Genomic DNA, 25,732 nt, shown 5'->3' on the forward strand with positions numbered 1-25,732 from the left:
AAACTGCCACGTGCAAGTGTCCTGTGCGTGGCGAGACAGTGGGCACCCCGTCCCTCCTGGAAAGGCCCCTGGGCCAGACCATGGCGGTAACACCACACGTGCCCCCGCAGAGCTGCCGCATGTCACCTGGAGTCTGTTCCCTGCCACGGCCTCGGGCAGCTGGCTGCTGTCAGCTACTGTCCACGCTCGTTCTGGAATGTTCCAATCTCTTAGGACACCGTTTATTACTTTCAGACGGGCATGTTTCCCGCAAGGGTGGTGGTGATTAAATTTGACAGGGAGATATTGTTGCGGTGATTTCCAGGAAAGGTCTGTCAGCTCTGGTGAGTCCCAGCACAGCCTTGTTGGTGCCGATGGAAAACAGCCATGGGACCCACGACCAGGCCCAGTCCTCTTCCCGGATTCCCAGACGTCTCCCTCCCACCTATCTTTCCGGGAGTGGCTCAGACATCACCTCTCTCCCGAGATCCTCCCAGAAGGTGATTTCTCTCTACCTGGATGCCGACAGCGCGTTCCCCCCACTTTGTACCCACACCTGCATCTCATGACCCACTTCCTACCTGAGCACACCCCAGCCTCTGGCCACCAGCTTCTCTTGCAAAACGGAAGGGGCTGGGTGACCCGGCGAGAGTGTCCGTGGCCAACCATGCGCCCACTGCAGGCTGAGGGAGGAGGCTGCTGCACAGTGTGTTTGTTCTCTAGGAATGTATTTCTTGAAACATCTGCTGAAGGGAGAAAAAAGGAGAGGGTCTAATATTTGGAGTCTATCTTAATATTATTTTCTGGAAATTGATATTTAAATAGCTAAAAGGAAGATAAAATCAAGAGGTGAGAAACAGGGGCTCATTTGGGGGGACTTTAAATCTGGGCTGAAGGAATTGCTGAAGGCTATTGTGCTTTCCCCCCAAAAAAGACATAATCTGCAGGGGGTGGGGGTCACTAGGTTAGTCCCCACCTCCTGTCTGTACCAGGTCTCACGACCGGGGCACTCCCTTGAGTTAATCATAGGATACTTACAACAATCTCAGATACCTGCTTGTGCTGACACATGCGTGTAAACACGGGACCCCTGCGTGTGCTGACTCGTGCGTGCACATATTCCAGACACCTGCGTGTGCTATGACCCGTGTGTGCACATGCACCAGACATCCCTTGTGTGGCGGACACTGCAGTGGCCGGGTGCCCTGTGAGTAGTGTGAGCACAATAAAGGCTTGTCTGAGTTTACTGCAGGATCCTGAAGCTCCCCATGCATCAGTTTTAAATTATTCAAAAGGAAGAGCATTTTGGTGGGTCCAATGCATCAGGGGAAGCCCTTGAGAAGGCTCAGCTCTTCCTAGATTCTTCTGCTGGCCTTGAAGGGGTCCCTGCCAGGTTAGGAGGGGCTCAGAGGGGTCCGTGGCTGGGACATGGGGGTCCTCAAGGAGCTGAGAGATGTCCTGGCCAACAGCCAGCAAGAACACCAGGACCTCAGTCCTAAACCATAGGAACAGAGCTCCACCAACAGCCCGGTGAGACCCTGAGCACACAAGCCAGGTAGCCATGCCTGCGCCCTGACCTGCAGACAGTGGGAGGGAATACATGGGTGCTGTTTTAGGCCACTGGTTTGTGTCCATTTGTTGTGCAGAAGGAGAATATTAACACACTGGTGAATGGGTTTGGGGGAACATGCAACCTCTTTAAAGTTGTGCATGAGGGGCTCCTGGATGGCTGTCATTGGGCACCTGCCTTCGGCTCAGGTCACGATCCCAGGGTCCTGGGATCGAGCCCCGCATCGGGCTCCCTGCTCGGCGGGAAGCCTGCTTCTCCCTCCCCCACTCCCCCTGCTTGTGTTCCTGCTCTCACTGGGTCTCTCTCTGTCAAATAAATAAATAAAATCTTAAAAAAAAAAAAAAGTTGTGCACGATATTTGTGTGTCTGGGGTGGGGTGGACACGTGCATCTGCTCCTTATTTTGGAGAGGGTCTGATGCTTTCATTAGATTCTCTGAAGAATATGTGCCCCAAATGAGAAGACAAGGTCCCCGGAGAAAACGCTGAGGCTCAAGCATGTGCTGGACACAGAAGAAAAATCCAGAATCGGCCAAGTGCTGGTGCAGGTGAACTCAGGGCAGCTTTTCTCTGAAAACACTGCAGCCCTGGGGTTGTGGGGGCAGGTAAAGCTTGGCGCACATGCCGTGGCCTCGTCTGGGGCCTCTGGGGTCTCAGGGCTGTGGGATGGTGTGGAGAGGCTCTCCTCTGGAACACCGCGGTCTCAATATCAGCTAATGCGTACCCACTCATTGCCCAAGAGCTTCCCTCTCTTTGTTGTGACTGGTTCACAGAGAACAAGTCACATGCACCTCATGAATATTCTGCACTTTTAGAAACGATAAATTGATCTAATTATTACCCAACTTCAACGCCATGGTGATAAACAGATTACCATATTTATGCCGACACATTAGAGACAGGATTTATTTGCTTTTGTTCTCTAGAAGAGGCATTTTTTTCTTCTCTGAATTAGAATGATACACAAAACCCATTGGCCTGTGGGATTACATCCTGTTCCTGTGTATTTTGGGGTGTGGCTGGGGAAACAGACAGAGAAGGCAAAACCCCACTAGATGGGGAGGGTGGAGGAGGGGAGTTGGCCGGATTCTGTGCTGAGAGGAAAGAGACCAAATGAAGGGCCGTCTGTCTGCCAACTGCAGGGTTTTCCTCTCTGTCAACAGTGTGTTAACTTGCTGTGCACAGAAAAAATGTAAATTGATCATAATTAAGAGACACAAATTGGACGCTGAGAATTAACAGGAAAATTAATGAGTTTGTCAGTATTTTTGTATTGGCAGACACAGCTTATTAGTTCACAGGCACTGCGGGGAGGGTCACGATCTGGGTCTGTGAAAAGTCAGGTTTCCTGAGGCCAGCCAGGCAGTCCCTGAAGGCAAGCAATAGCTGACATCCCGCTGCTGAGCGGTCCCTCGTCCCTGCGGGCAGGGACATGACTCCCGGGACTCACACCTCACCCACATTCAATGCTGACTTATATTAGGGGAAAGAGGGAGGCAGTGGATGGGTAGGACCCTCGTGCAGTGACATTTCTCCCTGGGGGGGGGGAAGGGGAGGAGCCAGATGATGTCAGGAGAGTGAATAGTGATGCTGCCCCACCTCTCCCACCTCAAGGTGTGGCCTCCCCAAAATGGCTCCTTTAGGACATGCGCCCACTCCGGCCAAGAGCATTCATGCTCTTGGTCACAGCCCTGGGGTGTGGCGGGTCTATGGTAGTGTCCAGGTCTGGCCAGTGGCTCCACTTACTTTTATGAAGCTTGGGGTGCTTCACAGCACCTAGCTGCAAACTGATGGCTCTCCAGAACGGGTAGCAAATCCTGGCTGTCTCAATCTGCCTCCAGAAGGTTCTACTTAGTGGAACAGGCATCTCTTAAGGACATGGAGGGATAAAGAATACACACATACACCACTGTTATTCAGCAACACTGCATGATACAAAACCAATATACAAAAATCAGTTGCATTTCTTTTTTCTTTTTTAAAGATTTATTTATCTGACAGAGAGAAAGAGAGAGAGAGCAGGGGGAGCAGCAGAGGCAGAGGGAGAAGCAGACTCCCCGCTGAGCAGGGAGCCCGATGCGGGGCTGGATGCTAGATCACAGGATTATGACCTGAGCCAAAGGCAGATGCTTCACCAACTGAGCCACCCAGGCACCCCAATCAGTTGCATTTCTATACTAATGATGAACAATCTGAAAAGGCAATTAAGAAAACAATTTCATTTACAATCACATCAGAAAGAATAAAATACTTAGGACTAAGCTTAATGATGGAGAGAAAGGCTAGTACACTGAATTCTACAAAACACTGGTAAAGGGAATTTAGGAAGAGTCATAAATACATGGAAAGACATCCCATGTTCATGGAGTGGAAGACTTAATAATAGTGTTGAGATGACCACACCACCCAAAGTGATCTCCAGGTTCAATGCAATCCCTATGATTATCAAAGGTGTTTTTTCCAGAGATAGAAAACTCTAGCCTAAAATTCACATGGAATCTCAAGGGGCCCCAAATAGCCAAAACAATCTTGAAAAAGAACAAAGCTGGAGGATTTACACTTCCTGATCTCATACCTTCTATGAAGCTACAGTAATGAAAATAGTGTGGGCCTGGCATAAGGACAGACATACAGACGAATGGAATAGAACAGAGAGCCCCGAAATAAATCCTCACATATGCGGTCAGATGATTCTCAACAAGGGTGCCAAGATCAGTCAATGGGGAAAGGACAGTCTTTTCAACATACGATCCTGGGATAACTGAATATCCACACACAGACAATGAAATTAGAATCTTACCTTATACCGTATATAAAAATTAACTCAAAGTGGATCAAAGACCTAAATGTAAGAGTTATAAAGAACTATGAAATTCTCGGGAGAAAACATTAGGGAAAAATCTTATGATACTGGTTTGGCAATTATTTCCTGGATATGACACCAAATGCATCAGCAACAAAGGAAAACATAAATAAGTTGGACTCCATCAAAATGTAAACCATTTGTGCATCAAAGAACAGTAGTGAGATAGAGACAAGGCAGGCAGGCCACAAAATGGGAGAAAACACTGTAAAATCACTTCTCTGATAAGGGATTAATATCCAGAATATATAAAGAACTCTTATAATCCAATGACAAAACCAGATAATCCAATTCCCTAATGGACAATGACTTCAACAGGCATTTCCCTGAAAAAGAGAATGGCCCACGAGCAGGTGAAAAGATGCTCAAAAGCATTCAACACCAGGGAAATGTAAACTGAAAGCACACGAGACATTTGCCGCCATCAGGATGCCTACCACAGAAGATAACAGCTTCAGGGTGGATGTGGGGGCCGTGGCTCCTCTGTGCAGGGCTGGTGGGATGCAGGGTGGTGCGGCCCCCATGGACAGCAGACCAGCATTTCCTCGAGAAGTCACACTCAGAGTTACTGTCGGACCTGGCAATCCTACCCCCCAAGAGGCAGGAACACAGGTGTCCACGCAGGATTCCGTGCACGGTGTCCAGGGCAGCACTATTCACAATAGCCCAGATGTTCATCAACAGATGGCGGGCAAACAAAACGTGGCTTATCCATATAGCGGAATGCTGTTTAGCCTGAAGAGTGGTATGGGTGCCCGACGCTGCGAATAACTTAATGCCACTGAATCGTACACTTAAAAATGGCTAAAATGATGAATTTTATGTTATGCATATTTTACCACAATAAAAAAATATATTTTCATGGACAGAGTCAATGACCTCCTAAAGTGTGAGTCAGCTGACAGGTGTTTCTAAAACCCAGTAATCCTGAGAACAGGTGACTATCACCATGAAGAAAGAGAATATCAAACCAGGAAAATGATGTTCTTGATATTCTCAAAGCAGAGAAGAGGAAACAAGGAAGAAAATAATAAATTCAACTAGAATCAAATGACCTAAACCAGAACATTTAATGTCCATAAAGTGTTCTTAAAACAGAGACTTTCAAATACAAGGTTATATTACTTTACAAAAATATATAACAACTTCAAACTATACAGTTTATTAAATTTAACAGAATGTCCATTTTCAATTTTTACAAGAATCAGAAAAACAGGATCACGGTGTAGTAATCTGAGACATAAGCAATTTCCGATAATTGAAAATGTTCCATTTTATCCCAGTTTCTCAAAGTTGCAGACTGCATGTTGCTCATTGTGTACAACACACAAATAAATAACACGGCAGAGATATTTTCAAAGTTCCTGGGATTCAGGTTACAAAGAAACTTTAGGCAATTCTATCTTCTTTGTACAAATCACGTCTCTGCCGATCGCATGTTTGCCTTTTTATATTTTCTTGCTAAATGTTGGCTCTTCTCAGATGCGCCTATTTATTCACTGTGTTTCTCCGGAAGGATGTGTGTGATCCAGTAGTTAAAGAAAGCTGAGAGCACTCTGGCGTGGTCTGGAAAACAAACACACAACATAAAACAAAAAATAAAATTGAACAGGAAAGCCCGCAGACAAAAACTATAGATGTTTTTACAGCCATTAGCCGTTGGCTCACATCTCTGGTGCAGGAGCGAGAGTGGTCGCGGCCCGCGGCAGTTACAGCCTGCAGCACATGGGTAAATTCTGGGTGTCGGTACTTCCCTCGGGTGAGAGCCCGCGGTCTGCAGGCTCTGTCAGAGCTTCAGAATACCCGTGATGGAATCGCGCGACCACCGGCGCTCAGGGGAAGGGCACACTGAAACCCAGTGCAGGCACAGGTGTGCGCGCTGGGGACAGAGCGCTCGGGGTCCGCGGCGGAACCCCTCCCTCCGCGGGGGCGCCGGGGCCCCGGGCAGGCACATGTAGGAGAAGCCCTAGTGCACCGTGGTGCCTGCAGCCGGCCTTGGCTCCACCCACCCCTCGTCCGCCTCCGGGGCCTGTGCAGCTTCCAGTGCAGATGCCTCTCCCCAGTCGCTGGGCCTCCTAACCGCTCGGACACCCGTCACAGCGGCCTCGGGGCCGAGTCGGAGACCCGGCTGCCCTCGGGAGCTGCCGGCTGGGCCAGCACGCTCTGCAGCCGGGTCAGATGCAGCCGGCTCCGCTGGGAGGCCCACCCCACTGCCCGCTCGGAACAGAGGCCCAGGGCTAAGGCTGGTCCGGATGCGCCCTGCTGCCCCGGCCGGCGGCCTGGCCCCGCGCTCCCTCAGCAGGCGTCAAAGAGGGTCGCGTGACAACATGCAGTAGACAGCAGCGTAACTGCCGGTACCGTCAGCACCTGTGTTCGGGAACCGTAAGCGGTCAGCGAGGTGAGCCCCTTTCCTGGGCACCAGCTTGGTCCTAGCTCCGTAAACACGCACCCGTGAAGAGACCCACTAAGGTGCGGCCAGGAAAGGGCCGAGCGTCAGGAATGGTAATGACTGAGCGGCGGGGAGGGGCCCTCTGCGGTTCCCAAGTGCTGTGGTCCTGGCCGCGACGCCCGCGCCTGCGCCGCACCCAGGACAAGCGTGCGTCAGACACACCGTCTGAGGACAGGGCTTCACTGCTGGTAACATGCTTTTTGTCTACAAAACAGCTTTAAATAGAACAACTCTGAATGCATATCCTACATGCACTAAAAGGGAACCCATTTTTAAGAAAAGTGCTTCATATGTAAGTTTTAGTTCTACCAAGTGCTGAAAGTAAGTGTGCTTGTAGACAAAACTTGCCCAGTGACCTGAACGTAAGAAGCTGAGAGAAACATTCCTGCTAAATCCCCAACTGCTGCTGAGGGCTCTGCCGACACATTTTAGAGCAACGCAGAAGAAAGACCTCAGTGTGAGGAACACAGCACAAATCTTGAAAATTTTAAATGACTTATTTTTACCTTATAAAAACTTTATATTTGTTTAATTTAATAAAACTGGCTTTCTGCAATTTGAGCTGAAACTTTATGGAAATTTAAGTCTGCTCCATCTAGCACGACCACCAGCAAGCTTCTCAGGAAGTCCTGGCCGCCCGAGCCCGCTGAGCTGAGCTCCTCCTGAGAAGGGCTCGGGGTGCCTCAGCTTCTCCTGCGCTGTGCCTTCCTGCATGCTCGCCTCCAGGCTCCCCCACGCCTCCTCCTGCAGTGGCCCCTGGACGGGTCTCTGCTATCCTCCACCCTCTCTGCTCTGCGAAGGTGGCCCCTGGTGACCTTCCCCATCCTCAGTCCCACCCTGGGGGACTGGGGTCCCTCTCCCTGGCCTGCCCCTCCGAGCATCACAGCTCAGAACCGGCTGCTGGGCTCTTCCAGAGGCTCAGGCCCCATGCCTGCTCAGCTGGCCTTCCTGTGGCTTCCACCTGCACAGCCTCCGGACCACCTCTCTCACCATAAGCAAAGGCCCCGGCCTTCTGCTCCTGACCCTTCACTCTGGTCTGAACTTGACAGCCGGGGGTCTTGCTTGTGTCTGGGAGCAGAAGCCCATAGCCATGGCACGACTCCACACTTGGGCCGACACCACCGCCAGGTCGCCCTCCATCCACCTGTGCGTGCCCACGATCCGCTCCCACCATGTGACACCCACCACACTCCATCCCAGTGCATTTGCTCCTGGCTGCAAGAATACCCCCTCCCTGTGGGTTTTCCTTCTCCGCAGACTCCGATCTAGCGTGCACACAGCGGGAGCCAGCTCTCAATCCTGTCACCCATCTCCCCACTGGGACACAAGGCTCCTGTCCAGCGTGCACATGGCGGGGGTCAGCTAGATCTCCAGTCACCCCACCGGCACACGAGCACCCAAGGGCAGGGCTTTGTCTGCCCTGTTCTCCGAGAATCCAGCAGCTGAGGACAGAAGGCGGCTCAGGCAGACGCCCAGTGAAGCTCAACAAACACGCTAATTCAGGACCTCTGGGACCTCTGGGACTTCAGCTCGGTGACTGACCTCCCCAACTGGAGAATGAAGTGTTGACGGTCCCTGTCACTCCCCTGCTCATCACCCCAGCACCACATTGGGATGGCCTTACTGTCCTTTCACCTGATTTGATACCATGTTAGTCTTGACTTTTCAGCTGCACCATGCGGTTTCTGGGTGGACGCAGTTATTACGGTCACCTTGACATTCCCTCGGAGAAGTCTGCAGAACCCCTCCATTCATTCAGCTGGAAAAGGTGCCACGGGCCTGGTGTGGGTCAGGCATGGGGCTCTGCAGTGGTTCTCTAGGAAAAGCCCTGATTTTCTGATACTTGGTGTCTGCACACTCCCGTGGCCTGATATTCCCCCCAAAGCCCATTTCAAGCTACTGACATGAAGTCAGCACCCCGGTGCTGGGAGGACTGGAGCATGGTTGGCCCCAGCACCTGACAGTTTGTGTGGAATCGGCACCCAAGAAAGGTTGGTACACAAGAGAAAAGTCATCTTGTAATTCACGTCTCCCCAAGATATTTAGCAGGCAGAAAAAGTCAACCTCCTACCAGTAGAGCAGAGAAGGAAGAGCAGAAGGGGTAACATTTAAACTGATGACATCTGGCCCAGACAGCTCAGCGTCTGGAAGATTGGGCGGCACAGGTCCTTCCACGCCCGTCATGTGAGTCCTGCTTACAGCAAGCACATTCCCGTGTCCACAAGCACACGCGCGTCCCTGATGTGCTGCCCCCTGACCTCGGAGGCAAACCCCAGTGGCCCAGTACGTACCGGGCGGCATGGTGCAACATGCTGGGAGCCTCTCCAGGGCGTGCTGCAGGCTCTCGGTGTCTCGCACAAGTAACAGCGTTTTCATGTGATGCACAAGGCGCACATCGGAGGGGGACATGCTGTGAGCCTCGAGGTGCTGGAACAGCTCCTGACTGGCTTCCACAGACACAGCAGAGTCTGCATCCTTGGAGGCACCTAAGCAAAGCCAGGGTCCCAGAGAAACACATGTTTATGTTTCTTTCTGTCAGCTTAAGGTAAGCTTCCAATCTAACGCGTCTCTACTCAGAATGAGCTGTTTGGGATAGAGGTGTAGGAGAGGCCCCTGGAGCAGAATGTGAACCGTCAGCAACGAACTAGGACTCGCTGAAGCCGCTGGACGCCTGCCTCTGTCTGGGCCTCCATCTCCTGCAACGCCTTCCAGAAATGCCGCTAGGAGTCACAGGTTGTGGCAGGGCCACGGACATGGCCCAGCTCTGCAGACCGGCCTCAGGTGCCCCGGCCCCGTTCCTACTCAACGGCAAGTGCTTTGGCTGTGCTGTTGTTCTCTGCATTAATCCCGCTTGGAGTTCATACAGCATTTTGAGTGTATGACTTGATGGCCTTTCCCGACTTTGAAGAACTCGCAACTATTACCTCCGCACACAGGCCCCAGCGCCCCATCCTGGACCCCACGTGCACGCATGTCAGACCCGTTCCCGTCCCCCCGGCGCCCGCGAGCCCCCGTCTGCAGGTTCTATCCTGCCTGTTTCCCGGCCACTGATCTCTCTCATGCTGAACCTGACCTGCGGCTTAGACTCAGCATTGAGTTCTTAATTTCAGTTATTATATTTCTCAAAATTTCCATTTGACTGTCTTAATAGATTGAGGCTATCTGGTGAAATTCTCTAATTTTTCACCCTATTTTTTTGAGCACCTTAATCATACCTCTTTCAACACCTTCTGATAACATCAGTGTCTTCATTGTACGTTCTTCTCGTGGTTTTGCCTGCTAAGTTGGAGTGTATGAGTATGGAAACTGGCGGTGGTCTGGGCCAACCCGCCCCTGCAGGGACTGAGCTGACACAGGGTGGGCTCAGCCTCCTCCACCCACCCCTGCTCCAAGTGTGTGGCCCTCTGGGATGTCAACCTTGTCAGCACCCCAAAACTGCTGAGAGGTCCACCATGTTGTTGAAGCTCCTTGCTTCTCCCTACCTTGCACCCCACAGGTTGGCATCTGGCAAAGGTTCTGAGAGACCCACAGGCCTGTACTGCGGCCGAAGCTGCACTGGTGGGTGAGCTTCCCAGGGCTCGGCCGGCCCTCCCCTGCACCCCACTCCAGCGCCCACATGCATGGCTGGCAGACGTCCCCGGGGAAAGGAGGCCGTGGAGTTATGGCTCAGCCCTCATGTGCTGTCACCCCCCCTGGGGTCTGCCCTCTTGGGCGCTTTTCTGCAGAACCTCCTAGACTCACATGCGATGGATCCTGTACTGAGGTCTTTCCGAGGCTCCTTCTGCTCTGCCGCGTATTAGCTATGTGTTCCTACGAGCCTCATTTGGCTATTAAGTTTGTTTTCACTCTGTTAAGACAAAGCGCTGATAGATGTGCTAAAGGGGAAAGGGTTAAACTGATCTATTAACAATGGCATTTTCACACCCTTGTGTAAATCACTTCCTTACCGCCCAAATTATCACAGAGCCAATATTTCTCAGTCTTATTCATAAGGTCAAATTCTTGCTCATGTTGGGATACACTAAACCCACCCCAGCCCCAGAATCCACAAGGAATGTTGTCAGAATGGGCAGTGGCTCATCCTGAGCGCCTTTGTCCTTGGTGTGAACATGGTGGCTCAACCCAGCACCTGCTCCTTCCTGATCCTGAGGTCAGCCGTCAGTAAACCTCAACACAAACGTAAGCAATTACCATCCGTTAGAATAAATATGCTTCCCTTTTTCATCTCCTGTGTCAATATAGAGAGTTGCTCAAAGATGCTCACTGAAAATCTTAAATCCGCAAGTTATGTGTGGGAAGTAAAATACAGTATGTCTTAGAGGGGATGGCTGTGCTTACACTTTTACTTCCCAATTAGCTCATGAGAACGAGCCTGAGTTCATCAGACCTGCAGTCTGGACTGACCTTCCCCGTGGAAATGGAGCTGAGAATACCAACAGCCTCTGAAATCGGGTTCAAGGAGTAAGGATGCAAAGACCAGCCGCGTGAGGAGCCACATCCTCGAGCAGAAGCCACTCTGCATCCTGCTGGACAGAGTTTAAATATTCTCATCTTTGCCTCAAAACTAATGACTTATTTTGACTACTGAATATTTTAGTGTTTTATATTTTAAACATTTAAATATTTTATTTTTGCTTACTTTTCCAAATAAGTGGATGCCATTATTCAAAAGAATGGTAAAAAACATACCATCATAAAAATAAATTTCTTGTGTTGACTTCAGAAAGCTTAGGATATCATCTGCCTTTTCACTGGTACTTTTAATGTCTTCCTCATTGGCGTCTGCACCGTCCTCCCCCTGGTCCGCGGCGTCCTCCACATGGTCCGCGGCGTCCCCCCCGTGGTCCGCGGTGTCCTCCCCATCACTCTCTCTCAGGGCTTCTTGCTCGCTGTCGCCCTCCTCGGGCTGGTACATGAAGTTGCGGCCAGAGGCTGTGGTCAGTAAGCCGGCAGCTTTCTTCCTCTTCATCTGCTGCTTCTTCTTCAGTTTCCTCTTTTTATTTTTACTGATTGTGGAGCCATCTGTGGGCCGTAGCTGCAGTTTTTCTTGTGAAAGACTCTGCTGTTTCTTTAATTCTGCTTGTTCTGCATGATCGTTATTGGGATTTTTAAAACTTTTCTTGGATTTATGCTTTCTTGCTCTTCTTCTCTTTGGTTGATCATGAAGATCCTCATCTACAAAAACAAAAATTCAAATACAACCATTTTCTGTACAGTGGAACCATAACAAACATATTAGGTTAAGTTTTCCACTGGAATCTTGCAGATTCAGTAGAAAAGGAATGTAAAATATTTACTTCAGTGATTCTCAACTTTATCTCAAGTAACTATGTGATCGAGGAACCTGGGACTTGCCCTTACCTAAATGAGCGGCGGACGCGCTCTTGCAGAGAGGCCTGCCCGGAGACGGATACACGCACATTCACTGTTGCTACAATCGTGACAAATGGTGAGATTTCAGGATGTAAGAGCTGTTGCAATTTTATTGGAAGTAAAATTTCAGGCCTGCAGCTTTGGGGAAAACACATTAATTCCTTTTTAAAATTTTACTTTGGTGCCTTCTAAGAGTTACTCGGATGTGAGAATAAGTCATAACTCGTGGCGCCTTGCCCGTGTGAACCAGCATGAGGTCACATTTTGAAATGAAGATGGAGCTTGGGCTCGCGGTCAGCAGCAATGGGTTGGCTGTGGACGCGGCGTCAGGGGCTGTGGTGCTCACCCTGAAGCCCCAGCGTTGAACACGGGACAACAGTGAAGGCTCTGAGGCTGTTGCTGCATCAGTTAAGGGGCTGCCTCTGTCTCTATTTCTGTGTCTGTGTCCCCGTCTGTCTCTCAGTCTGTCTCTGTGTCTCTGTCTCAGTCTGTGTCTCTCTCAGTCTCTCTGTGTCTTTGTCTCTCTCAGCCTCTCTATGTCTGTCTCTGTGTCTTTGTCTCTATGTCTCTCTGTCCCTCTCTCTGTGTGTCTCACTCTGTCTCTGTCTCTCTCCATCTCTCTGTCTCTATTTCTTTCCACCTCTGTCTCTCTCCTTCTCTCCGTCTGTGTCTCTATGTCCCTGTCTCTGTCTCTCCCCGTCTCTGTCTCTGTCTCTCTCCATCTCTGTCTCTGCATCTCTATGTCCCTCTCTCTGTCTCTCTCCGTCTCTGTCGCTGTCTCTGTCCGTCTCGGCGTCTCTGTCTCAGGACCCTCACACGGTCCCTGGGCAGCAACCCCACAAGGGCGGGCTGTCTCCACTGCGAGCCTGTGAGCACCTGCTGGGTGGGCTGGAGGGACGGACACACGGACACGCGGAGGTGGAAGGCAGGTGGAGAGAAAGGAAACCTGTGTGCCGATGGCAAGTTCCCGGTTTACCGCGGCCTGACCGACAAGTCCACCGTAACTTCAGGCGGGCCGGGTCTGCCCGGGCCCGTGAAACACCGCGCGCAGCCGCCCTCACGCAGGGAGCACCGCGCACGCTCGGCCCGCTTGTTCTGGGGCGCACGGACCCCACTTGCTGCCACAGCCTGCGTGCGGCGCGGCCCCCCATCTGCACCCGCGCTCCTCCAGCCCCAGCACCTGGGCTCCGTGCAAACGCCACTGCTCCGCCTCCCGGGCACAGACGTGGTGCTGCCTCCACGGCTGTCCTCAAGCCCCGCCAACAGGAAGGGCTCGCACCTGGAGGGCCACCGCCAGTGCGTGGCGCCGTCTGCAGTCCACACTGGACGCCGAGGCGGGTGAATGCCGAGCCCTATTGAGAACGGAGTTATCAGGGGCTGCGCCGTCAGCGTGCCGGGAAGGCGGCGTGCAGCCAAGGATCTGCGGGCCTGCCGCCTGGTTCGCTGCACCTTCTGCACAGGCACGATCCCGGTCCAGTGCGGGGCCACCAGCCCGAGTGCGATCCCGTGGGTCTAGCACCAGCCCCACAGGGGCGCAGGCCACATTTGTGCGAGCTGTGCGCGAGCCCTGCCCACCGCCCCCCAGGGTGGCCTACAGGTTCCAGCCTACACGCCGGGAAGAGCAGCCCCTCCCTGACAGCCTGGCCCATGCGGGGTCGCTGCGGCTCAGTCTGGGGCCGCAGTGCGCACGCGGGGCTCAGACCCGGGAGGCGGCGGGAAGGACCAGCCGAAAGGGCTCAGATCTGCAGCTGTCTCTGTCTTCATTCTGTAAGCTCCCTGCCCTTTGAAAACAAGGCGCTTCTACAATGAAAAGTACCTTAAATGCTAATTTTCTGTGACTTCTGCTACCCTGACCTTGCATCTCACAAGAGAAGCTGGGTTGCCGCTCCTCAAAGGGACTTTGTCCAAACATGCACTCCTCCATTGACTCCAGAACGTTCCGCCCTTCACTGGCCCACTACACACCTGCAATCTTGCCTTCTTCAAACCCTCATGCACAATGAGAGCTATGGGAACATTTATATTAGGGAGCCAGTGGTCTATTTATAATCTGAGAAGCACACTAATTTTGAAAAGCTGCCACCCCCAAAACATACCTTTCAGACACGCTAATTTTAAAAATAATCACAATTTGTCAAAGTTCTCTCAGCTACTATTTGGCACCTACATTCTGATGAACTGCTATAGTAGAAATAGATACCAAAAATAGCCATAGTCTTGTTCCAATTATCATGGCTGTACCATGTTGAATTAAAAAAAAAGCTAAGTATTTTAAAGGAAATGTGAGTTTTATTCTAGATGCAAAGCTAAGACTACAAATGCATGTGATAATTACCCTTCGGCTCTCAGGGTCCTCTAGATGCTAAATACAAAGTAGTAAGCTTATAGTTAGTGTTGATCTAAACCATACACGTGGCAGGCCTGTTAAAATATGAAGAGATGAGGTGCTTCAAATTACTTTCTTTTGTTTTTAAAGATTTTTTATTTGAGGGAGAGCGACAGAGGGAGAGGGAGAAGCAGATTCCCCACTGAGCAGGGAGCCCGATGCGGGACTCAATCCCAGGACCCTGAGATCATGACCCGAGCCAAAGGCTGACGCTTCACCGACTGAGCAGCCCAGGCGCCCCTCGTATTACTTCCATAGTCTGTTGTTTGCCTCAAATTCAGGACAGTATTGGCCAGTGACCAGTGCCAACTGCACACATTCGGCAAAGTGAAAGTGGGGTGCAGGTTTTGTCAGGATGTGGTTGCCTGGCTCTCGGGACTGCCCTCCCCACCCAGAGACTGAGGGGACAGGGGCACGTCCGCAGCCCAGCCTGCATATTGCGCAGAGGGACTTTAGGAGTTCCCTGTAACTTTAAAAAATGGATTTGCTCACTCTTTTTTTTTTTAATTGGTTCTGGATACTAGAGCAGAAATTTCCAAAGAGAGCAAGAAGGGGAAGCAGCCGCGACAGCTGGCCACAGGGAAGAGGTCTGCCTGGGCTTCGCTTCAGTTCCAAGCTATCATTTTAATCCCAAATAACATCCAAAGATGCACGGGACCTTCATGTCATAGAAAGGGCGCCAGGCTTCAAACCCTACAATCTGGGGGCGCCTGGGTGGCTCAGTCAGTTAGTGTCAGACTCTTGGTTTCAGCTCAGGTCATGATCTCGTGGGATCGAGCTCCATGTCGGGCTCCGTGCTGAGCGGGGAGTCTGCTTGAGAGCCTCTCCGCTCCCTCTCCCTTTCTCTCTCTCTCTCTGACTCTTCCTCTCAAAAACAAAAACAAAACACTACAATCTAGATAATAAATTCCTCATGACTGCAAGTCTGTCTGCCTGACAGCAATCAGATCACTTTGTTCTGATAAGATGTTCTGATCTGCTGCCACACTAAATATCTACTTCACAGGAACATAACAAATACGTGGTCCACATACACAACCTAATAATCTTCAGCCTCATTACTTCCTGCCTTCTCTTCTGAAACAGGTTTTGGTACTGAAATCATCTCCCAGTTCTCTAGTTAGTTCTGAATAGGCTTGAGTTCTCTGTCTTTGGAAAATGAAACTTTAGTCTTGAAAACTGAGAAACAGGCACTTGGTGGAAGGATAATTAGGTGGTGCCTCGCCCACAAAAACACTCGGATATGGACTTCTCGACACAATTCATATTTAGAATAATTCTCTGTGATAACTTTCAATAAAACGACCAATAAAATGGTGAAAGTTTTGAATTAATAAAATAAATGGCTTAATATATGGCAATAAAATCCCAAGTCCCTTAGATATAATGTTAAAACCATGACACAACTCATTAAAGTTAAATTATGGGCAATAAATAAAAAAAGTTAAAGAATGGGCAATCAGGAAAGTAATTAAAATAGTGTAAGTAAGGAAGAGACACAGAAGTTATTCAATAAATACTGAGCTACAGAAGGTTTGCATGGAGTAAACACGTCCTCCAAGAACAAGACACAGACCAGGGACGAGGGGGGAAGTCGCAGGCCGAGCGGGCAGGCTGTGTGCTGGGCAGGTGCGTCCGTGTCCCAGACCCCCTGAGCTGGAGATCTGGGGACGCCGGGACCCGCCTCTCGCCTCTCACCTCCAGGAAAGACGTGAAGCAAGGAACAGGGAGGGTGTGGATGGCCAGGGTGGACACGCCAACCCTCTCCTGACGTGGCCCCGACCTGTGTGGTGGAGGCGGCCTCACACACGGTGCACGGTCCCTCCATGTCCACCAGACCTGCAGCCCCGGCGGCCTCTGAACACACATCTGCATAGTTGTTTGGGGCACCCGAGCTCTGATTTTCCTTGTGTGAACCCATTCTCTGCAGTTAGGATGGGCTCCACAGCAGCTTCCAAATGGGCCGACCGGTAACCAGACACCGAGCGTGCCAAGTCTGCTCCCAGGATTGCGAGCAGCCACCCCGCCCTTCTGCGGTCCCGTGACATCCCGCATCGCCACGGGGCTTAGAGACTATTTCCCCTATTTGTGTCCTAAGGATAACATCCTGATGCAACTTAGCTTGAAAATTTCAGTCAATACAGACCCAGACATGGTTCAACATTTCTTTCGAAAAACAGTAACATGTGTTAGTAATTAGATCTGATATGTAGGCAACGCAGTCAATATAAAGATCCATTTATTTTAAGTGTTAACATTTCAGAACAACCTATAGACCATGTATGTCCCTTGGGCAATGCCTGCACGCAAACGAATGTAACTTTTATAAGCAGAACAGAACGTAGCTGTTTGGCTGGGTTACGTGCAGAACTCCTAGTAATGTAGAATAATTTATAAAAATATGGTGAAGTGATAAATCTGACCCTTTACAACACTTTTCACATGAACACACCAGACCTTCTCATGATTCTTCATTCTCTGTGCCTAAAACTAAATTGTTCCTCTTGTTTACGAGCTGCCTTCACTTACTGCCAAGCCCAGCTCAGACCTGCCAGCTTCCTTTGGCCCCAGGGCTCTCCTTCCGCTAGAAATGCGCAGCACGGGAGGAGAAGACCTGTTACCGGCTTTAATCTGCGAGCTCTAAGGGCTACGTTTCAGCCACTTGTTTCTCCAATGTTTGACATACTACGTTCTCAATAAAAAGCTCGCATTTCAGATCCAGCCAGCTACAGAAAATGACACTGTGCAGAGCTCCTTATGCTCTGAAGTTCACAGCAAATGATGCTTATTTCTCTTCTCCACAAATAGGCATCAACTGTCTTTTGGGGCTGGAAGTATAGCGACATGCGGTCCACTAAGATCTCGGGATCCTCAGAGTTACTCTGTGGTATTCACACAACCAAAAAGGCACCCTCTTATGTGGAGCTTTTCTCTCCCTATCAGACTGATTGGGGTGAATCTAGAGGAGATCCGGGTTCCTTGACTGTTTCCTAACGGGAGTTCCTTGCATTACCAGTGAGTTCATGTAGGGTCCCGGATGGCTGGGACCCTGGTGGCTTTGGGAAGCTCTCAGAGATGCCACCAGTGACGAGAATGGCCTGGAGGACACCGGGCGTGAGGCCTCCTTCATGAGGTCTGCCAGCCAGAAGCAGAGACCCACCACTGCACCAACAGTGTAGAGGGTTCCCCTTTCTCCACATCCTTGCCAACATCTGGCTCATTCGCGGACACTTCCTACTTCACAATGACTGGTTTTGGGTAAACTCGTGTTCTTGAGAGGCTCTGATGACACGGAGATTCAGAATGGGTCTGAGTTTGGGAATGCAGTGAGACTTCTGTGCAGAATTCACAGGGTTCTGGCACTACCTCATTATTTCAGGGTATGGCAGAGACTTAGCAAAATCCTTAATTCCACATTACCATTTTTATACTGTGTCTACAGCCAATGGTAGCAAGAACCACACACCCCTGTCCCATGTTCACGCTATTTCTCATTCCCTATTTCTCGGCTAATTTACAAGAAGGTGCAAACTGCCCTGGAGAAGAATTTGTGAAATCCCATGTGAAACCATGGGTCACTGGTAACCAAATCTCTGTCCATGTGATGATGGGAAAATGGGTTATGTGGAGCCACAGAGTGCCCTTCTGGAGGGGCCCGCCAGCCACACCTGGGAGAACATGGTCTGTGCACCTGTCACCTCCCTGATGCCATCAGAAAGCACCACAAGATGCTCTTGGTATCACCGGCCATCTTTGGTGCTCGGTCGGGCTAGGCTGTGAGGACGAGATGGAGAAGGCAGCCTCGGATGTGCACCTGTCTGCAGTGACCGTGGGCCGAGTGAAGGGCAGCCCCGCTGGGCTCGGCCCCTGTCCCATCCTGGCCTCCATGCTCTTGGAACACCCGGTCTGCTGAACAGCCTGCCCCCCACCATCGGCGTCGTGTTTGCGTGCCCCACCCCCTCACTGGCCCGTGAGCCTGTGGTGCACGTCACTGACTCGCTGTGGGACAGAGGACGGGTCAGAGACGCTGCATCAGAATTATTTTCATTAATCTTCTCTACCCACTGTCACTTTATAGGACAATTAGTTCAAGGAAATCTAAATGCATTCACCCTTAAAACTGGGAGAGAATTCAGAAAACCATCTATTCAAACCCCTCATTATACAGAGAGAAAAATGCAGCCCAAACAGGTCAGGAGTGTGGCAGATCACGTGGATGAGATGGAGTAAGCACTCGGGTCTCTGACTCCCTGCACACTTCTCTTCCACTTCACCTGGCACCTCCCACCATCCGCCGCCAGGTGATGTACCTTTTTGTCCGGTGACGCTGATGGAGTCCCGTCATGAAAGCTCGGTGCACAGGCAGGCACGGGGATAACAGTCAGGGGAGACTGTGCACCTGCCGTGCTGTGAACCTGTGAGCCCTGCACAGATGCTCCTTTTGGACCCAGCCCTGTGACCTGGTGCATTGAGAACTAGCGTGAGCCTGCTCGGCAGAGAGTCTGCTCAGGTGCCATCGAGGACGTGCGGCCCCGAAGCCTGCAGCTCAGGGAGGTTGGGGTCCTCCTTGGCAACACTTCGGCACATACTGTGGGGGCTGCCACTTTGGCATTTCATGGGAATCCTTCTGGATGGGGGTGCTTCTCAGTATGATTACTGCAGCTTCTGCATGAGCCCTTCCCTCCATGGCATCCCTCCCCAGCTCTACACAGCGGGCAACCCACCCATGACTCATCGTATAGCTGAAAATCTGGACCCTCTACCAACCCCTCCCTATTTCTCCCAACCACTAGCAACCACTTTCCTATGCTCTGTTTCTAGGGCTTTGCCTTCTGTGTTTAGATTCCACATATATGACACAATGCGGGATTCAACATTCCCCCTCAGACTTATTTCATGTAGCATAATACCCTCGAAGTCCATCAACGTCGTGGCAAATGCAGAACTTCTCTCTTCCTCATGGCTCAACCACATTCTGTTGTATGTACACAATACGGTCTTTGTCCATTCACCCTTTGATGGACATGTAGGGTTGTTCCATGTTTCAGCTACTGTCAATAGCACACAATGAACATGGGAGGCAGGCATGTCCTTGAGATCCTGTTTCCATTCCCTGTAGTTATGTGCCTGGAAGTGGAAGAGCTGGGTCACAGGGTAGCTCTTTTTGAATGTTTAAGGAACCTCCACACTGTTTTCCAAAGCAGCTCCACCAGCTTGCATTCCCACCAACAGGGTAGGACGGTTCTCCTTTCTCCGCATCCCCGCCAACATCTGTCGTTTCCTGACTTGTTAATTTTAGCCATTCTGACGGGTGTGAGGTGGTATCTCATTGAGGTTTTGATTTGGATTTCCCTGATGCCAAATGATGTTGAGCACTTTTTCATGCGTCTGTTGGCCATTTGGATGTCTTCTTTGGAAAAATGTCTGTTCATGTCTTCTGCCCATTTTTCAATCAGACTGTTTTTTGGCTACTGTTGTAAGAATTCTTTTTATATTTGGGACATTAACCCCTTATTGGATATATACTTTGCAAATGTTTTTTCCATTCAGTAGGCTGCCTTTTTGTTTTATTGTTTCCTTCACTGTGCAAAACATTTTAGTTTGATACAGTCCCAATAGGTCATTTTATTTTTTGCTCTTATTGACTCTGCTTTTGGTGTCAAATCTAAAAAGTCACTCATAAGAACTATGTCAAAGAGCTTCCCCCCCATGTTTTCTCCTAGCATTTTTATGGTTTGAGGTCTCCCATTTAGGTCTTTCATCCATTTTGAGTTTGTTTTTGTGGGTGGGTAAGAAAGTGGCCCAGTTTCATCATTTTGCATGTAGCTGTCCAGTTATCCCAATACTATTTGCTGAAGAGACTGTTTTTTCCCATTGCATCTTCTTGCCCCCTTTGTCCAAGATTCACTGACTGTATGGCTGGGCTTCTTTCTGGGCACAGAAGTCCAAGCTGTTCCCCCCACTAGACAGGCAAGTGAGCCCAGAGGGGAGAGAAAGATGACACACGCAGAGACGACGGTGTGCAGACACTGGCAGGCAGAGCACAGACGCGAGGAACGACGCCCAGGCTGGGGTGGAGAGGTCTCGTGGGGCATGTCTTAGAGGACACCGCAGGCTGTCACAGGTCATAGTGAGGAAGCTGAGGGGACACTCAGCAAGCCTTCAGCACCGGGTCGGAAGCAGGGCCTGTGTGAAGCCCTCTCAGCTGCGGATGGCAGGGGTGTGGGGCCCTCAGGAGGGACGTCTGTGAGCGGGACAGTGAGCCAAGCGTCTGGGACCTCAGGAGCGCCATGGAAGACGTGTGGGTGGTGAGGACTGCTGAGAACGGGCCACACAGAGGCCGACAGGCACAGATGCTGGTGCATGGGGCGGGGCTCATCAGGGAAGCGACCCTGCTCAGTGTCCTGAGCTGGATCCACCGGGGAGGTGGCCCCGGCTCGCCTGCCGCACTCCCAGCTGAAAGCCGGGCAGACCAGGGTCCTGCTCCTGGGTTTCAAACCTGCACTGCACCCCACCTGGGAGTGCAAAGGGCAAAGTTACTGGGCAGATGTGACAGGAACCGCAAGAGTGAGGAGCCCCTGTAATATGATGGGAAATGTGTGTGGGCTTTGGAGATGGCCGTGAACCAAGCATGGAGTCAGACTTCCCAGGGGAAGGCTGAAGAAGGAAGAGCTCTTGCAGGGGAATGCTCAAACCAACATTCTTGCAAGCTCACTGGGAACCAGCCCAGCCAGGAAGACAGTCAAAGCAAGGAGCCTAACCAAAGAGGTGAAGGATCTGTATTCTAGAAACCACAGGACACTGATAAAGGAAATGGAGGAAAACACAAAGAGATGGAAAAACGTTCCATGCTCATGGACTGGAAGAATAAACATTGTGAAAATGTCTATGCTACCCTGAGCATACCCTGAAAATCTACACTTTCAATGCAATCCTTATCAAAATACCATCAACATTTTTCAAAGTGCTGGAACAAACAATCCTAAAATTTGTATGGAACCAGAAAAGACCCCGGATAGCCAGGGGAATGTTGAAAAAGAAAACCAAAGCTGGTGGCATCACAATTCCGGACTTCAAGCTCTATTACAGAGCTGTCATCATCAAGACAGTATGGTTAGTGGCACAAAAACAGACACATAGATCAATGGAACAGAATCGAGAGCCCAGAAATGGACCCTCAACTCTATGGTCAACTAATCTTCAACAAAGCAGGAAAGAATGTCCAATGGAAAAAAGACAGTCTCTTCAACAAATGGTGTTGGGAAAATTGGACAGCCACATGCAGAATTAAACTGGACCATTCTCTGACACCAGACACAAAAATAGACTCAAAATGGATGAAAGACCTCAATGTGAGACAGGAATCCATCAAAATCCTGGAGGAGAACACAGGTAGTAACCTCTTTGACCTCAGCTGCAGCAACTTCTTTCAAGACACGTCTCCAAAGGCAAGGGAAGCAAGGGCAAAAATGAACTTTTGGGACTTCATCAAGATAAAAAGCTTCTGCACAGCAAAGGAAAGAGTCAACAAAACAAAGAGGCGACCCACGGAATGGGAGAAGATATTTGCAAATGACCCTACAGATAAAGGGCTGGTATCCAAGATCTATAAAGAACTTCTCAAACTCAACACCCAAAAAACAAATAATCCAGTAAAAAAATGGGCAGAAGACATGAACAGACATTTCTCCAAAGAAGACATACACATGAAACAGACACATGAAAAAATGTTCAACATCACCCTGCATCAGGGAAATCCAAATCAAAATCACATTAAGATACCACCTCACACCAGTCAGAATGGCTAAAATTAACAAGTCAGGAAACGACAGATGTTGGCGGGGATGTGGAGAAAGGGGAACCCTCCTACCCTGTTGGTGGGAATGCAAGCTGGTGCAGCCACTCTGGAAAACGGTATGGAGGTTCCTCAAGACGTTAAAAATAGAGCTACCTTAAAACCAAGCAATAGCACAAGACACAGATGCAGTGAAAAGAAGAGCCATATGCACCCCAATGTTCATAGCACCAATGTCTGCAACAGCCAAACTGTGGAAGGAGCTGAGATGCCCTTCAACAGATGAATGGATAAAGAAGATGCGGTCCATAATTCAATGGAATATTACTCAGCCATCAGAAAGGATGAATACCCAGCATTTGCATCGACATAGATGGACCTGGAGGGTATTATGCTAAGTGAAGTAAGTCAAGCAGAGAAAGACAATCATCATATGGTTTCACTCATATGCGCAACAGAAGGAACAGCATGGAGGACCACAGGGGAAGGGAGGGAAAACTGAATGGGAGGAAATCAGAGAGGGAGACGGACCATGAGAGACCCTGGACTCTGGGAACCAAACTGAGGGTTTCAGAGGGGAGGGGGGTGGGGGGATGGGGTAACTGGGTGATGGGCAGTAAGGAGGGCACGTGGGTGATGAGCACTGGGTGTTATACGCAACTAATGAATCATTGAACACTACGTCAGAATCTAATGATGTACTATATGCTGGCTAACTGAACATAATAATAATAATAAAAAAAGCAACAAGCCGCAGGGAACATGCCAGAAGACACCTGATAACCCCAGGGAGCATTTTCAGTCGCTGAAACAAGACCGGAAAACCTAAATGGCAGTTTGTTGTCGCTGAACAGAGTGTAACTGTTGTAGTCACTAAAACTATAATAATGAAGATATAATACAAATGTTATCATAACCTAAAGCAAGTTGGCTCCATCGATACACAGATACATTCTGTTGTGAAGAGATGTAAGTAGTTGTGGGTATGTGCTAACAATAAATTATTCAGGTGTTAAATATACTTTATGTTGTGGAAACAATCCGAGGGCTAGGACGGCAGGGGGGCTCAGCCCAGGGAAGAGGGACAGCAAGAGTGGCCCCACGGGCAGCAGGGGGATGCTGCAGACAGCCTGGCGTGGTAGAGGGACCCCGCCACCTGTCTGAGGGTAAGGAACTGGGCGCGGCTTATGCGTAACGGCTCTCTGAATGGGCGCAGATGCCCTGGCAGTCCCCGAGTGGCGGAGATGGCCAGTACTCAGACTCCTGGGCCTGCTGCCCTGGGAGCCCTCCTGGGACAAGGCTGCCAGGACTGAGCGCTGGCCAGGTGCACGCCCCCTCTCTGTGGCACCAAGCCAGAGGGACGAGGAGGGGAGGGCTGGACGAGGCAGGCACGTCCACGCAGGAAGGAGAAACACACCCACACCAGCCACTGGAGGAAGAAAGACAGGCCTGCGGTCAAGGCTCTGCCCAGCTGTTCATGACTCTAGACAAGTGGAGCCAGCCTGGCGGGATGCGCATCAAGGGGAAGTGACTTCACGGAGGTTGTTTCTCTTGTCACTGTAATTATAAGTAGCGACACGACCTAATTCCAGATTTTTAGCCCTCATCAAACTTTGGGGTCTACAGAAATTTCATAAAATGTTATAATAACTAAAAGGGGCACCTGGGGGCTCAGTCGTTTGAGCATCTGTCTCTTGATTTTGGCTCAGATCATGATCTCAGGGTCGTGAGATTAAGCCCTATGTCAGGCTCCATGCTAAGTGGGGAGGCTGCTTGAGAGTCTTTCTCACCCTCTCCCTCTCAAAACAAAAAACAAAACTAAAAAAAGTGGGCACCATCATGAAATACACAGCAATCAGTATTGGGGAAGGTCATAGAGAGATGTATGCAGTTACATAAGAATTAATAATTGACCAGTTAGCAGATTAGTAAACCTGGGGAGTTCTCAAGATGATGGAGCTCTTCTGAAAACATGACAATGATAAGAGAACGGGTGGAGATGGTGGATTCGTCCGGCGCAAGCCCCGCCCCTGCAAGGGCCACACTCACCAAGCCCGAGTCTCCTGCAGTCGACCCCCCTTCACAGGGTCCTGGTCCTGGGGTACCTGAGGGGCTCTGGGGAGGGGTGAGGAGCAGGGATGGCCATCTGTGCTTGCCCCTCAGCTGGGGTGTGGTGCTCCCATCCACCCAACCGTCTTGAGGCCCGTCTAGCTCCAAATACCACTGGGGGCAGCTGGGAAGGAAGGGCTGGTCCAGAGAGTCCCGAGGAACAGAGCCAAGGTCAGGGCTAGGTGGGGATTTGCTCTCTTACCAAGATTTGAAAAAAACCATTAAGGAAAATTAATAGATAATTCGAGAAAAGGTATTGGATTTAAAAGGGTAAATCTATTTTGAAAAAAAAGAGATGGACCTACACCTGTTCTAACAAAATATATTTTAGATGGCTCAAACATTTCACGTAAAAATTCCAAAGGTAAAGAGCCATAAAAGGGTGTTTTCATACGTTTATTAAGATAGTTGTTTTTATTTGTTCTTCAGGGTGTTGTCATTTCTGTTCTGCTCATTCTACCAGGGTGACGGCTTGCCACATTTTTAGGAAATTCACTTTCACCGACGTGAAATGTGCGAATATCCTTTCCTATTTTGTTCCTTTGTGTTTTAACCATGCACACCGTGTACTTGGCCGTGAAGAAAGTTTCGGTTTCTGCAGAGGCAGATCTGTCCACCAAGCTCTGAGGCTCAGGAAGACCGTCCCGGACGCGCGGTCTCCTCACACGACCAGCAGGACATGCTGTCCAGGGAAGGGGCTAAAAGTTCCGGCTGAAAAGGCCTGGCTCTGGGAGAAAGTGAACTTTAGTCGGCCTTCAGGACCGTAAACTGGAACAGTTTTTTGGAAAGATAGTTTGTGAACAGGTCCTGAAATTTAGAAACATGTTTACTCTTACGTGAGAGTCTGTATTCAGGAGGAAATCGGACTGCAGCGATTATGTACATGTGCGAACTGCAGTAGTGTGGAAACTTCTGGAAACCTGCTTTCACCAAACAGATTTCAACAGATTTCAGCTGTTGAAAAACACAATATGAACATATCTATATGCTGTGAGAAGAAAAACTCTGGACTGCAACAGGAGAGACAAGTAAACTGTGTGCGTGCGTCTTGTGCACAGGGGACGTGTGGAAGATGCTCACTCGAAGCCTCCGGCTAGAGGCCTTACGTGCTGCCTTACTCTCTCTGCATCGTCCGTCACGCATGACTTTCCTGTAGTAAGTATTTTCTGTGAGCAAGAAAACAAAGTGCTTTCATTTTAGCAAAACAAAA

General features: G+C 50.1%; 1 protein-coding gene across 1 annotated transcript in view; it reads right to left on the reverse strand.

Moving 5' to 3' along the window:
* Positions 1-3,547: 3,547 nt before the first annotated feature.
* ERICH1 (glutamate rich 1) overlaps positions 3,548-25,732 on the reverse strand; it is a 115,004-nt gene continuing 92,819 nt past the window's right edge. The window contains exons 5-7 of the mRNA XM_025885893.2: positions 11,549-12,034; positions 9,151-9,345; positions 3,548-5,976 (exon numbers count right to left, since the gene is read on the reverse strand). Of these exons, the coding sequence (XP_025741678.1) occupies positions 5,903-5,976; positions 9,151-9,345; positions 11,549-12,034 (755 nt within the window). The 3' untranslated portion in view covers positions 3,548-5,902. The remainder of the gene's footprint in view (positions 5,977-9,150; positions 9,346-11,548; positions 12,035-25,732) is intronic.

The sequence above is a fragment of the Callorhinus ursinus genome, unplaced genomic scaffold (genome assembly GCF_003265705.2).
Source record: "Callorhinus ursinus isolate GAN/ISIS: 27379988/994484 unplaced genomic scaffold, GSC_fseal_2.0 scaffold17, whole genome shotgun sequence".
Taxonomy (NCBI): domain Eukaryota; kingdom Metazoa; phylum Chordata; class Mammalia; order Carnivora; family Otariidae; genus Callorhinus; species Callorhinus ursinus.